Raw genomic sequence first — 16293 nt, 5'->3', positions numbered from 1 at the left:
ATCATAGGAAGAAAAGGGGGCCCATAGAGATAGGCACCTGGGAAGATAATGAATGGCCTCCCCAGCGTATCATAGATTATTATGGGCCAGCCACGTGGGCTGAGGATGGTACCTTTGGTTACAGAACCCCTATTTATATGCTCAACCGTATTATAAGATTACAGGCGGTGGTTGAGATTATCACCAACGAGACGTCACAAGCGCTCAATCTTCTAGCGAAGCATAACACCAGGATGAGGACGGCAGTCTACCAAAATAGATTAGCCTTGGATTACCTTTTGGCAGTAGAGGGAGGTGTATGTGGGAAGTTTAACCTGAGCAATTGCTGTCTTCAAATAGATGACGAAGGGCAAGCAATAGCTGAGCTTACTAGCCATATGGTTAAACTAGCGCATGTGCCTACTCAGGTATGGAAAGGGTATAATCCAAGTAGTTGGTTTGGTAGCTGGTATGAGTGGTTTGGAGGGCTTAAGGCAGTGGTAGGTGGAGTCCTACTGATTTTAATGTTGTGTCTACTCCTGCCGTGTCTTATACCCTTAGTAGTTAGGTCTGTGCAAAGCCTGATAGAAAATATAGCAGAGAGGAAGGCTGCTGCACAGATAATGGCGATTTATAAGTATAAGGCTCTAAATCAGGGAGAACCAATGCAAGAAGATGAGTGTTGAAGATTCACATCATAAGATAAGTCTGGTCTGGTTCAAGATAACTTGCGGTGTATGCAAACCAAGGTTAAGTGATGCCTCAAGTAATTGTGAAATATCAAGAGGCATCAAAGGGGGGAATGTGGTGGAATCTCGGTAAAAATAAATTTAGTAGGCCGAGATTACCACGTGGCATGTGTACGTGCATATGCTGACGTATCGATCAGTTGGTTGCACGAGGCAAGATACGATCAGTAGTGTACGGAGCATGTGCAAGAATACAGGATGTAGTATTCCCCCTCCTCCATTGTGCTGGACAAGCCATGCGGTCAAACAGGAAGTTAATTCTTATTTGTGTTGATTGGTTAAGAGAATGTGCGGGTGGAGCTTAATATGGGAGGAGTTATGTGCCTATATAAGGAGCCTGCACTATTGTCCGGGGCTCAGAACTTGCTGTATTTTGGTGACGTTAGTCCCTCTGAGTCCTGATCGGTGATCCAATAAAGAATCTCTTCCTTCCTGAAGAAACCTGTGTCCATCTCTCTGTGCTTGGCTTCCGTCAGTTTCTCCGGTATCAAGACCACTTCAATGAGCTGAAGTGGTCTGGGTGCCAACAGTGTCCCTTTAATCTGAATGGGGTGATTTTGTTACAGAGATTCTGCCCCTGCAGCCTTATGCCCAAATAGTGCTGTTTTTTTATATATGCCAGTTTTATTTTTTTCCTACCCACACCTCTAGGGACTGTCAATCAGACAGCTACCAGGGGCCTCTCCCTGAAATTGGTTCAGTTACTGAATGTAGTTCAAGATCTGGTGTCAGCATACTGATGCTGGGTGTGTATCCAGTGCTTCTGGAGAGTGTAGACGCAGTGGATTGGTGGATCGTGGCGATAGCCACACATTCATAGTTTGTCCACAAGCATTGCAGTCACATTGTGATTTTGCAGGTATCACCACCAACCACCAATCCAAGGCTTTTTTTTTTTGTGACGACCGAAAAGCAAAGTATCCAAAAGCTGCATAATATTTTTTTGCAGCTAATGCAAGTTAGCCAGGAGCAAGTCTTAAAATATAAATTATAATAAAGAAATGCATGTTTTTCCTTTTCAAATGCCATGTTTAAATTTATTTTTAAGCATAGACTATTTTTTTTTATATATATATATAACATGCTCTCATATATGTCTTAAAAGTTTCTTATACAATATGGGTCCACTGCAGCCCTGTATTCTTACTTTTATATCTCACTGCCAGATAGTATGAATGTGTAAACTAGGTTGAATTGTAAAATAATGTATTCGTTTAAAAAAAAGAAAGAAAAACCAACTGGATTATATTTTAACTGAGAGATCCCCTAGCACGTCTCCCCCTCCCTTGTCATCAGGAGCCCACGTGGATGGCATGCTGATGGCATTAGCCCACACATGCACAATTTGGCCACGCCCCCTGTCATCTCAATGGCCAGGACTGTACCTCTCCTATTGCATACCTCTCCGACATGCCACGCCTCGCTTAATAACTCACTGACTGACAGATGATGAAACTGTCTGAGGGGCGTGGCCTAATAGAATACTGTATCTATTCTCCTGGAGTGGGGATTCTATCTGTTTCTGTATAAATAGAGGACTTGGCATAGTTGAAGATGCTACAAGTGAAGGTGCCACCAACAAATAATTGCCTTACTATCCTGAAGGCACAATGGCACAATCCCTTAAACTGGCCAGCAGATCTGCACCCATCCTGAAAGGCTTCCCAGAGCAGTGGGCAGAGACTTTCTTTAAAAAGTCAGAAAAAATCATCAAAAGGAACAAGTCTTTGGCAGATATGCCGGGGCCATCTGCAGTGGGCTTCTTCACTGATCTCTTCTTAAAAGGGGGGCTGTCCCGTCTACACGAGCTGCAGGTAAGGGATACTCATTTATTGGGAATAGCTGTAAAAGACATAAAATAAATATTGTATGGGATATGGTATAAAATATTACACTAGAATTGTTCATAATTTAATTTTGCAAGTCTTGATATATATATATATTTTTTTTATAACATGGCTATAATATAAATATGCAGCTGAAATATAAAATCTAAAGCAAAGTTTCCACTGAAATCATTCATAGGCACCCTGGAAAAATCCTCGTTTTCCCAGCATGATGAGAGTTGCTTTGTTTTTGTTTGTTGTGTCTTCCTTATATACCGTTTTTTGCTGTGACTTTTTGAGCCTGATGGGAGTTGTAGTCTGCATTAACTGGAATGAAAGAGGCTGTCCATTTAAATGGAATATGCAGATCAGTCCTCACTTGGATAATTATCACTATGACTGGCTAAGTTATTAATTATTGCCCATTTATTTTTGTGTGTGAACCGTTCACTGCTTGAGTCTTCCATGCTGTCAGTGATTCTTACACCTGATGTTTGGTGTGCCAGTTATATGACATCAGTCTGGATTTTACCGATACAATGTCGTATAATCGTGTTAAGTCACGTTTCCCACGAGGTTAGACTTGACCCAGTATTGGTAAATCAGTGTGATTCATTTCTTACTAACATCCGTATTTTAATGAATGAGCGCTCTTTGAGATGTTTGGGAGCAGCTCCTCTGACGTGTAGTGTAACCACAATGTGCTAATCGTTTCAGCACCAATATGAGTGGACAAGGCTTCCTCTGGGGCGCATGGGAGACTGATATGTCATCTGTCTGACCATGTCATATACATTGAGGAATCAGCAAGTAAAGATTGGGAGAATTGACAGATAAGGGAAACTCAGCAAGTCCTTTTAGGTTGCATTTAATTACAATGGCATGGTTAGAAAAGCATTGTATTTACAGTGACTGGATTATCTGTATGGATTATCTGTGTTGTTTCGCTTACCTGTTTCTAATTCAGGAACATGTCACTTTAACACACACTATAACCTCTTACAAACTTTCTTTTTCAATATAAGCAATTGACTACTTTGCAAATATTCAGATTTTTTTAGATTTTTTTAACTAAACTGTGTGAAAACTGTAGTGAATTTTTTTGAACAGGTGAAAATAGCTAAATTAGATACATTTTCAAACTGAGCTATGTTTCAACTATTTTGACCTTAAAATTACTCTGTCGTCTTTTTTTTTTTTTTTTCCGGAAACAATTCAATATTGTTAAAATAAAAAAAAAACATTACAAAAATATTGACTGCGATCATATGAATCTATTTATTATTATTATTTAGATTTCTACGATTCTTAGCCAGCTCCAGATGCATATTATGAGAATGCCACTGGAGCCTTAATGCCATTGATAGCCCAACAGGTCGTTGTGTCACATTCCATAGCAGGTGATCAGTTACTGCAAAATTAATGTGTCTCCCTTCTGGCACTGTCTATCCATTCTCCTTTCTGATGCAACGGATCAGCTGTTGGAGAAAGTATTCAGTTAGTAATGTAAATATTGGAAGTCAGCAATTGATAAGAAGTCATTTGATAGAAGACAGGCATAGATGCTGCCGAAGCAAGTCTTATCTTACATTGTTAAAAGAAAAAAGAAGCCATCTTCAATTATTCCTAGAAAGCTTTCATAACACCTACTAAATGTAAAAAAAAAACTATCCAGATCTTTCACAGCTCAGGAAATTCATTGTGGTTTTCTTTCGTTTGCTGTTAATTTAGGTGCTAAAGTGGAAAGAAACAGCATGTAACTGTGGGAAATTATCACATGTATATTCATTGGTATTTTGTAGAGAAATTGTAATGTAATTAGTCTGGGATTTGTGACAGTTCTTCCTTCTTTTGAAAGTGTTTATATCAATAAATGTATTTTTGTCAAGGCGCACAGGGCTGGAATCTTTATAACATGGAGACGAGTTTATCAGTGATTTTCACATCCAAATATTTATAGCCTCACATGGGGAAATGAGCTTTCAACTGAAAGGATTAAATATATATCTGTTATTACAATCTTGCATATAACTTGCAACTCTTACACATGTTTATCCATCATTGATTCTATTTTATGAGTTAGGTAGCTAGGTAGCTTTATCACTATTGAAGATTAAGGACGGTTTAACAGATAGAAAGCATAGGGTTTAATTACTCTTACTTTAAGTTCCCATTCATCACCCTTCCAGACACCTTGAATTGCCCTACTGTTCTAGCTCATAGCACATTTTCTGGAATGCTATTTCAAAGTTCCACCACCAGCAAAAAGTTTATTAAAATGCCCTCTGTAGGGCTGATTTTTAGCCAACCCAGTTTGAAAATGGTGAAACATGTTGATTTGCGCTTTCTGAATTGCGTAATGATTAATATTTTGTTGTAGCGTATGCAACAGGGGTGGCCAAAGGTGGATCCACAGGTTCTTTAGAACTACATCTCCTGTGATGATTTGCCAAAATTAAGGTTGCCAGGTCATCTAGGCACTGCACGTATACAAAACCTGTTATGCAGAATATAATCTCTATTCTATTTTATTGCTGTTGTCGATCTTGTTTTTCTCGTCTTCTAAATATTTTACTCTCCTTCCCATCAGCTGCAAGGTAAAGCGAAGTATGGCTCAGTATGGAAGGCAAGTTTTGGTCCAATCCTGACAGTCCATGTGGCAGAACCATCCTTGATTGAGCAGGTGTTAAGGCAAGAAGGAAAGCATCCAATACGTTCAGATCTCTCTTCCTGGAAAGATTACCGACAGTGCAGAGGACATTCATATGGTCTGCTTACAGCGTAGGTATCATAACAAATCTCATTAAATGACTGAGGCTCTACCACTCCATTGGTGTTTTGATAGCATTTATAAAATACACATGTTCTTCTGGCAATTCCTTTATTTCACGTTTATACATTGTTGCTGTCTTGCAGCACACCCTTTGTGATAACACAATATACATTTTAAGAGGCTTTATATGGATTTGATGGTAAGCATGTTGGATTCTCAGTGAATAATGTTATTTTTCTTTTAACCATTACAGTGAAGGAGAGGAGTGGCAGCAGCTACGTAGTATTTTGGGAAAACACATGTTAAAGCCTAAAGAAGTGGAAGCTTACAGCGGTGTTTTGAATGATGTCGTAGGTGACCTTATCAAGAAGATCAACCATCAACGTAACCAGAGTCCAACCCACACTGTAAAGGATATCTCCAATTTGTTCTATATGTTTGGGTTAGAAGGTAGGTTTTAATTTTATTATCCATTTATTTTAGGTACTTACTTCTAGTATTTCTGTAATTGAATTGAATTAATATGTTAAAGCCAATTTGCAATATTAGATTAATTTGTTTAATAGTGTGACACGTGAATGCCACAAAATGTATTGTGTAATCTACAGGGATTTTAGGATACAGTTTTTTTTGTGACAATTTTGAAACTAAATTATTTGAAATGATCAGATCTTAAATTCACGTTGCTGCTATTTCAAAGTATAATTTTAGTAAACATCACAAGAATATATCTGAACATTTTCAGACAGCAGGAGTAATGTGGATATTTGAGATTAAGATAATCCTTCCATAATTTAATTAAATATGGCAAGGAGTAAGCTCATCCATGCCTTTTAATCTTAAGCAATATTTTCTATCTTTTTTCAGGTATATCATCCATCTTGTTTGAGTCGCGGATTGGCTGCTTAGAAACCATTGTCCCCAAAGAGACAGAGAGGTTTATAAAGTCCATCAACACTATGTTTGTGATGACTCTTTTAACCATGGCCATGCCTAAATTTCTGCACAGAATCTTCCGCAAGCCTTGGCAAAAGTTCTGCCAATCTTGGGACTACATGTTTGCGTTTGGTAAGGATCTTTATTTTAATATAATACATAATTTTATTATATAATATGCACAGGTAACATATCATAATAATAAAACAATTTGATTTCATTCTAATAATAATAATTCATCCTAATAATAATAATGTCACAAGTTAGATATTTGCATCATCTTCAGCTTGTCAAAGTAGCACTGACCTCTGTATTGTGTGTATTCTGTACATCATCTGAGCAAACAAAACACTCCAAAGTCTACACGTGATTTCCTCTGATTGATCCTGTGAAGGACACAGCTGAGTTTTCATCAGCTGGCTTAGATTATTCTAAAACCATGACTCTGTGGTTTATGACCTTCAAAATGCAAACAGTGAAAGTGGAACAAGGTAGTTCTGTGAGCAAACAGTGATAAGACCAATTAAGGTATATATTTAACTTCAAACGCCGTGCTGCATTTCCGAAAGGGTTTGCATATGGCATAGAGATTTAAGCAGTTCAGCCATTTAAATGATATTATGTTGACTTTTACTTTCTTGTGCAACATATGTACAGGTCTACTTTGACACGTGTTGCATTGCATTGCTATCAAGCAAGTTTAACATAATGAGCTATTACTAAAGGAGGAGACTATATTTAATAGAAGAAATACTACCACAACAAGAGGACATAGTCTTGAATTAGAGGGGCAAAAGTTTCAAAATAAAATCAGGAAGTATTCCTTTACTGAGAGGGTAGTGGATGCATTGCATAGCCTTCCAGATGAAGTGGTAGAGGTCAACACAGTGAAGGAGTTTAAGCATGCATGGGATATGCATAAGGCCATAAGATAAGGCCAGGGACTAATGAAAGTATTTAGAAAATTGGGCAGACTAGATGGGCCGAATGGTTCTTATCTGCCGTCACATTCTATGTTTCTCCATCTATTCCTCTCAGTCTGGTTATCTTATTCCAATATCCTACTTTTTGGTGAATTTGGCCAAGGTCCTGGTGCTTTACTTACTATTTCTTCCAGACCAATAATGTAGGAAATTACTTATGGAATTTTTTAGTGTAAATGACCATTTTATACATAAAAAATAAAAAAATATGGGCCCATTTAAGCTGCCTATCGTTATTTCCTCAAAAAAATACCAAGAAATTCGAGATTACGCCTTTACAAAGACATACATAAACAAATATAATACATGAATAATTTCACACGTGTAATTTAGAAATGTTTGCTCTGTAGCATCACATGCATGTTACGTCACTTTTCAGCATTTAATACATTCAAATAAACACTATTTCATCTTTTAAATATATTTCATTTTTGAATACAAAAAAAAGCAAACGTAGATTTTATGTTCAGTTTTATTTTTACTCAACGTTTGTAATTACTTTTTATGCTGTCTGCTTTACAGCCAAGGGACACATTGACCAGAGAATGGCTGACGTGGCAGCAAAAGTGGCACAAGGTGAAAAAGTGGAAGGAAAGTACCTGACTTACTATTTAGCTCAGGAGAAAATTCCCATGAAGTCCGTGTATGGCAACGTCACCGAGCTGCTTCTAGCGGGGGTAGACACCGTGAGTAAATTGTTATTTGTCATATCCTGACAAGAGTATTTTATACTATTAATAGATGTATAATACAGATAAGATTATTGATACTAGTATTATTAATAATATGTTATTAAAACAATAAGATACATTATAGAACACATCTTTGGGAACTGATATTATTGACTTTCAGTTCTTTTTTGACCTTTGACGTTATAGGGATAGGCCTCCCATAGTAAATAGTAATAGTTACTAGTAATAGGAATAAGATACCATGCAGAGTGTACCTTAACTTTTTAAGTACCTATGATAGGTCTACCCATAACACTCGAAGGGTTAAAACAGACCTAAAAGCTCTAAACTGCTAATATGAAGCCTTTATTTCTTAATAATCTCTCTGACTTTTAATGGCAGATTTCGAGCACCCTCTCCTGGAGTCTCTATGAGCTAGCTCGGCATCCAGACATACAGGCCGCTCTGTACTCCGAGATCAAGGAGGTATCTCAAGGTCAACCCATTCCTTCAGCTTCTGAAGTTGCCAGAATGCCTTTAATGAAAGCTGTCGTCAAAGAAGTGCTAAGGTAAGAACTACATTAATGCCCTGTGTGGACATTTAGTCATAATAATGCAGCAAGTGATTTTTGTTCCCTCAAGATTAATCAAGTCTGAAGTTGGCAGAAAATGCAGCTTTAAAATATAAAATATATTGAGATTTGATTTTTTTTTGTTAGGCTTTTTAAAACGTTACTATGGCAATGACAGTTAAAATGGGTCTTGCCTAACTAAATATATTCTCTAGGTAGAATTTGTTACACATGTTTAAAAAAAAAATAAAAAAAAAAATAGAGGGACCCCATTTACCATGCTCAGTAATTCAATCTGCCTTTGATATTATCAAGTACGAGTTTGAAAAAATTAACATCAGTTGTGTATACTGCCATACAGATCTCAGTGAATTACGTTGTATTTGCAGACTGTACCCTGTTATCCCTGGTAATGCTCGTGTTGTGGCAGACAGAGATATACAAGTGGGAGAATATACCATCCCAAAGAAGGTGAGTGCACTTAAAATTAGTTGAGTCCCATTTTCTAGCACCTATATTAACTTTTAGTTGAGGTTTTTTTCATACTCAACTTTTCTGTTATACTTAAGTACAATGCCAAGATATGATTGGGATATGCCCAGTGTGAAGTGAATCGTTTTATTCTTCCCCTAAAAATGTAAAATGGTCGAAAATCAACACTGTAATCTGAAGTTTGCATTTGACTCAAACAGGGTTATTTACTAAAGCGATAATTCAAAATGATCCAGATCGGCTATTTTGACTTTTAATGGCTATTTTGACTTTAATTTGAAATTTACTTTGAATTCTCATTTTAGTGAATATCCCTGTAAATCTGGGAAAGTTGTATTTGTATCACTGAGAGGAATAGTGTATAATACTACAGTGTCCAGCAAAAGTTGCGCCATATTATGCTGATGCAGCCATTTTAAAATAAACTAAGATATGGTTAATCTAGAATTAAAGAAATATATTGTTTTATATCTATTCCTCCACTTTTTCTACTTTTACATACTCGTTTTATTGGTGGCTGAAGACCATAACTAAGCTAATATTGTTTTATTTTGTAGACTCTCATCACTCTATGTCACTACGCCACATCCAGAGATGAAAAAGTCTTCAAAGATCCCAATGAGTTCCATCCTGAACGCTGGCTAAAAAAAGATGAATCCCATCATCCATACGCCTCTATCCCATTCGGTTTTGGTAAAAGAAGCTGTATTGGAAGGCGCATAGCTGAATTGGAGGTGTATTTGGCTCTAGCACGGGTGAGTGAATCCAAATAACTCTAGTTTTTAAAGAAAGACCACAATGAATGCATATGGGTTCTTGTTGAGGTTATACGAGTTAGAAACACATGTCACTAGTACACAAAACACCAAGTTTATAGAAATAACAGTGGTACAATGGTCAGAATAACTCAATCTATTTACTCCTTTTTAATGCAGATTCTCACTCACTTTGAGCTGAGACCCGAGTATCCAGGAAGTACAGTAAAACCCATGACAAGGACACTCCTAGTACCAGAAAAAGAAATCAACCTGCAGTTTCTGGAACGATAATGTTGCACTCAGTGAGAAACAGCTGGAAAGGAAGGTGAATCCACAATTTCTGATTTCAGTAAAAATCTTAACAGAAAATACAACTTTTCGAGGGATCAAGAGACTGATGGATAGCAGACTAATAAAATGGATGGATAAAAGAACAAACCAATCTAATGGTAAAATAAAGTAAGAACATGGAATGGAAATCATGAAACAGTGGATATATCAAGACTTTATGTTTACAAAATGGACACATAGCAACATTCATCAATGTGTGATCAAGCACAAAAACGTGCACCGATAGATACCTCAGAATGTATTTAAATACTATCCTAGCTTTGCTTTAACTGGACAAATGTGATGTGTATAGCACTCTACCTTAAAGGATATATACTATACAGGAAGCACAAACCGGAAACCAAGGATAAATTCAGGGTAATGGCTCCATATTAAAAACTCCAGTCTTCAAATTAAGAAATGCATTGTTAAGGTTCAAATATCATCCTCACTCTACAATTGCCAATCTGTGTGTTTTAATCCACACCAGAGAAAGCTTCTTTACAGTGATACCTGCCATTGATAAGAGACGTTTTTAACTATTAGCAAGGGTACAATCCAAATGTCTGAGTAGCCAATAGAAATCCAAGATGCCTGCCTCTTATCCAACACTGTCGGGAATATTGCATCCCATTAGAAAAATTGCTCACTTATTTTACCTACAACAATTCATTTTCACTACTGATGTATACAAACATACCCCCGCACACAATATTTATTTGTCTGTACATAATTAGCCATTGTAAAATATTTTATATTAGATTCGTATTGTTTTATTTTAATATTATGTATTAAAACTATTGTTATATCTATTTATATATATATATATTTTGATATTACATTTTGTATTTTAAGATATTTATTATAATTTGTTAATAAATATTTGAATAGAAACTTTGAGTTCTCTTATTACTATTGTTATTATTATTATTATTGGTGTTTATGTAGCGTCAACTTACTCTGCAGCACTTTACAATATTATAAAAGGGGACATTTAACAATAAATGGGACAAATTGCTATAGGAATAATAGATTAAGGAGGATTCTGCTGGACAGGTCTGCCCCTTTTTAGTAGCTACACTCTGCTGGTGACCTACTCCTGTCCACAGCTCGTGTCTATACTGCTACCTTGTGTTTTCAGGACTTCTTGGAGGCAGCTCCACTCCTTTGGAACAGCCTGCCTACTTTTATCAGACTCTACCCTAGTCTTCAACCATTTAAGAAGTCCGTAAAAACCCATCTCTTCAGAACTGTCTATGGCTTCCCAGGGTAACTGCTATTTCTCAAACCTATCGCTCGCTCTCTCTTAGAGGGTCCACACTCCATTGTCAACTTCCAGTTCTGCTACTTTCCCACCATGTCACTTGGTTGCTATCTCCCATGCTGCCCTTCCTATATTGTTGATCTCATTATACACAACAAATCAAAATAGTTATAATAATTATTGTCGCTGGAATAAGGTGACAGTCAGTGGTGTTCCCAATTTTATCACCACTAATAGCTGCCTATATATGTGACGGTCACTACTAGCAACGTTGGCAGTGAAGGAGTTGTACATTGACAGAATTAATATTGTTAATATGGCAGAATGGGTGCTGCATTTCATACCTACAGCAGCAGAGGGCCAAAAGATCATACACAAATGGAACCCAACCCACTGCCGTCTCCATCGGGGTCACTCCCTAGGAAGATAACGGCGGAGTGGTCACCATACTCTACAACATACAATGCAAGTTTTAGGCCAAGAACCATCACCATCCCCTAGACATCCCCTGATCTGTCTACTCTACTACAGAGAGTCACGTTTAGCCAGGCCTGTAGGTCCTATCGACATGGTAACGCTTTTCCAATGAGATGGTCGTTGTTTTTGGTGAATCCAGAGGATGGTCGTGTGTCCCATTAATCCTAGTTTGTGCTTCTGTAAGGTTTTGTTTTTCATTTTCATTTCTTTCATACTGTAGTTAGAATGCTACCTTTTTTATTGAATTACAATATAGCTTAAAATGGTTGGCCTAGACCGGTACTGACAATTTAATATACCATATTTTGTCTAGAGGTACATCTATTTACAATTAAAAAACAACATAAATAAATACAATAAGTAATTAATCCTGAGTACAGAATTGTAGATAGCAGATAGAGAGATGTGGAAGTCAATATATAACTAGTAATAATTGCTATTTAACAATGTTAAATAGCTCTGCTGCGGTATCTAATCTATATTTTATATGTTATATACAAGTGGATTGCTACAATCTCAATACGGTCAGGATTGGCTTTACAAATTCAAATATAGCTTAATATATATAATATATGTTGGATGTAGAACTGAAAAAGTGTTTTATAGATTGAATTGCTCGTATATGTATGCAAATAGATTTGCATTCCTGGATTAATTCCTGAAAGCGATTGGGGTCCACTATGCAACCCCTTCTGCAATCTCTAATTCTGTCTTTCTATTCCATCTATGTAATAAGACGGGGTGTCCCCTATCCTCCTACAGTTTTAAACTAGCTTTAGAATAATTGATTTATAAAATTAAGAAGGCAGACCAAATAACTGGCTTCAACACCGCTTCAACGACGAACAAATTTACTTTGCTGATGATATTATCTTAACTTTCATGAATCCAGGATCCGCTCTCTCCCCTCCGCTACTGTCTCTCCTGGGGGAATATGGTACAATATAATTTTACAAAAATAACCTCAGTAAAACTCAAGGACTGTTTGCATCCCAAAAGTCCAGCTGGGAAAACTAAAATCAAACTATGACTGGAAAGCCACATTGTTAACTTATCTCTGCATTCAGTTAATGAAAACCATACATGCAATGTCTGGTCAATCATCATCAGCTTTTTAATAAATTAAATTCAACTATTGCCCTTAAAATTCTCCTGGCTGGGATGAATTAACACCTTTTAAGACGTCCATTCTACCAACTATCTTTTCTTTTTTCGTACAATACCTTTTGCTATGCCGACATACATTATAAAACATTATCAATCTTTGGTGAAGATCTGTATCTGGAGGAGGCATCCTCCCTGAGTGTCCCACAAAACATTTTGGTTGCCCAAATGCTTGGGGAGCTTGGGAATCCCTGTTATGAAAATGTATTATATAGCTACTACACTTGCCCAAACGATCCCATTTCTGCATGCATCACACATTCCCATGTGTACCAAGTATGTGGGGCGCTGGGCAGGGAAATTATTAGGAAGATGGTAGAGGTTTTATACTTGGCATCTATCTCTATTTAACAGTTGGTCTCCCCAGGTATGCCTATAACAATGGGTTTATTGGAATCACTATACAAACTGTCTCCAAGGGAGCTTTAAACTTACCTATGGGTTAAACATATCTTACTCAATCATAAATGTAATTGGGTTAATCTTATTGATTACAATAGTTTTGACAAATTACTATTAGCGCAAAACTGTAAAGCCATACCATTAGCTCCATGTTATTCTGCTTGGCAACAGGTGGTAATCACAATCACCTGTTGCAATGAAAAAAAGAGTTAAAGAAAACTTTTTCAGACGATTCCTGGAAATGTAACAAATCTCTAAGTGCCTGGGACACTGGAAAACCACAAGAACGTTGATCATGTATAGGTACTTAGTGCCGCAATGCGTAGCACGCATAGACTCATCTGAAAGCCCACTTAGCTGACTCTGCTATCTATCTCAGGGCTCTATCACTCAGTGCCCACTCCTGAACTAGTTTTGGAATGATATACAGTCCAACATTGTAGAAACATGCACTTACTTCCTCCCACTGACACAGGAAGACTTGTTATTAAACATGTTTGATTCTCATTTAAGGGCACAAAGGAAAGCTTTGGCATTACGTATCATTGCTGCAGCAATCACCACAATAGCCCAAGGCTGGACAAAACCACAACCACCTACCACACATACAGCTTGCATCAGACTCAAAATCTGCTAGGAGATATGAAGAGATGTCCTTGACTCTCTCGAGAAATCTGAGATGGTATGTTGCAACTAATATTTGTAGTGATATCGTAGAGGATCCTCCCTCTTTAATTCGGTTCCTGAGGTAGACTATCGACTCTTAATCCCAAATTTTGTTCTCTAGTAAACATTTCTTTCCTACCTCTACTATTGACTCTGTACTTGACCAGATGTGGCTGTAGATGTGTCCTGCTTCTCTGACACTTTGGAAGATCATATCTCTTTTAAGGATTATGGTACAACACTTCTTAGATAAAAAGCTTTCTTGAGTCCTGCGAGACTCATGATTGTTACTGTATGTAATATCCTTACGTATATTGTGTTAAATAAACTTTGTGTCACATTTTATGTGTGTAAAGCTTCAATATATATGATACATCGAAAAAATTATCTTGTAATATTATTCACATCTACTTACATAGAAACAACTAATTCTACAGTGCTTTATACTTGGAATAAAAAGGATAACAAAACTTAATTTTATGGACTGGATTAAACCAATATAGTAGATACTGAGGATTCTACCCTCTGTATTCCAATTTAAGTGGAATGGAACAGGTGAAATAGGTGAAATAGCAAGTACAGATAAGGGTGTGTAGTGCATTCGATCATTGTATTTGTTTTGGTACTTGCTATTATTGTGTTCCGAGTGTTAGCAATAAAAGGATAATTCGAAAGGCCCTGTAACCATTTTCAAATTTGAGCATGTCATTCACTATATCTGAGTCGTATTCCTATAAACTCTGTACAATTTGCCAAAAGAAACCTATGGAATTTTTGGGAGGATAGATTGGGTTTTGTTTGGATTCTGAACATCTATACAAACCTAATCCTTTAGTATGAAAAACATATAAGAAACATAATAATTTTTTCACACTTTTCCCCATAATAATTTCAACACATTAAAACAGCAGCTTTGAAATATGAAATATATTGACATCTATTTTTTTGTTAGCCTTTTTAATACATTAGGTGGGCAGTTAATCAAAAGTAATTTTTGTACACTCAAGATTAATCAACTCTGAAGTTGGTAGAATATGCCCATTACCCAGATTAGAGTAGCAGCTTTGAAATAGGAAATCTATTGAAAATTGATTTATGGTAGACTTTTTAGAATATTACTATAGTAACTACAGTTAAGATTTTCCTTGCCCAACTAAATATATTCTCCAGGAAGAATTTCTTACACATGTATAGAAAAATAGAGGAAATCCCTTATCCACACTCAATAAATCAAACTCCCTTTGCTATAGTAAAGTATGGAGTGTGAATGAATTAATATTGCCTCACAGATCTGATTGAATTGCATTGTGCTAGCAGACTGTACCCTGTGCCTATACTAAATTTACAGAAAAAATACAAGGAGAAATAACAATAATTTTTACTTCTTTTGTCTATAATAATTTTACAACTGTAAAAACTAATGACAAATTTCCTAAAGTAAATAAAATTATTTGTCCTGATTTTGGTATTATTAATATACATACAATTTCTTCTATTTTTTTTTCCCTTAGAGATCGTGTAAGCAAATGAGAGGGTTATTGTTATAAAATTCCTTTTATTTTACTGGTCAGCTGTCATGAAAATTAAAATTATGTATTTTTAAAATGTACACACCAAAATTCATTTCTAAGTTTACAGGACAAGACATTTTAAATATCAAAGATTGCTTTACAGTTATATCGTGATTAGGTGCTGTTCAATTTGAAGTCCATCATTTAAACAAATGCGAGAAAGGCTGAACTTGATGGACTCATGTCTCTTTTCAGCAATGTAACTATGTAAGTTAACCCCTTAAGGACACAGCTTCAGAAGCTTGTCTTACGCTTAATGACACAAGCAATTTTTGCATTTTCTTGCTGTTTGCATTCAACTTCAATTTGCATCTCTCTCGTTTATTGCACCGACGCATATTATATACTGTTTTTTAGAGGACAGAAAGGGCTTTAATTTGATGTAACATATATATATATATATATATATATATATATATATATATATAAATGCTTATTTATTATTAAAAAAAATACAGAAAAATGCCAAAAAAAAATGAAAACTTTTGTGTTTTTTGTACAGTTTTTGCAATAATAATGTGTGCCTAATTAGTGCAGGTTAAAGAAAGTAATTAAAAATAAATTCATTTAGTTCTGATTTACAGAATATATAATGTGTCTGGGATTTTCAGTTTTTTTTGATAGTTACAGGTCACAAAGCACAAAGAGTAAAATAAACTTTTAATATGGAGCGATTTTAG

At 36.2% G+C, this 16293-nt stretch overlaps 1 protein-coding gene across 1 annotated transcript; it reads left to right on the top strand.

Annotated features, from left to right (window-relative positions):
- Positions 1-2280: 2280 nt before the first annotated feature.
- LOC134596593 (25-hydroxyvitamin D-1 alpha hydroxylase, mitochondrial) lies at positions 2281-10824 on the top strand. Its single transcript, XM_063444778.1, has 9 exons — positions 2281-2542; positions 5145-5335; positions 5581-5777; positions 6195-6395; positions 7769-7932; positions 8320-8486; positions 8879-8960; positions 9539-9736; positions 9917-10824. The coding sequence occupies exons 1-9, from the start codon at positions 2339-2341 to the stop codon at positions 10028-10030; spliced, it is 1518 nt and encodes a 505-aa protein (XP_063300848.1). The 5' UTR covers positions 2281-2338; the 3' UTR covers positions 10031-10824.
- Positions 10825-16293: the final 5469 nt, after the last annotated feature.

Source organism: Pelobates fuscus, chromosome 1, assembly GCF_036172605.1.
Source record: "Pelobates fuscus isolate aPelFus1 chromosome 1, aPelFus1.pri, whole genome shotgun sequence".
NCBI lineage: Eukaryota > Metazoa > Chordata > Amphibia > Anura > Pelobatidae > Pelobates > Pelobates fuscus.
This window is presented reverse-complemented; position numbering and strand designations above follow the sequence as displayed.

Bases quoted from the DNA above. Each gene is read 5' to 3' on its own strand.
- LOC134596593 (XM_063444778.1), top strand. From the start codon at position 2,339: ATGGCACAATCCCTTAAACTGGCCAGCAGATCTGCACCCATCCTGAAA. The intron at 5,336-5,580 runs GTAGGTATCATA...TAACCATTACAG, and splicing joins TCATATGGTCTGCTTACAGC to TGAAGGAGAGGAGTGGCAGC. The intron at 8,487-8,878 runs GTAAGAACTACA...TTGTATTTGCAG, and splicing joins GTCGTCAAAGAAGTGCTAAG to ACTGTACCCTGTTATCCCTG.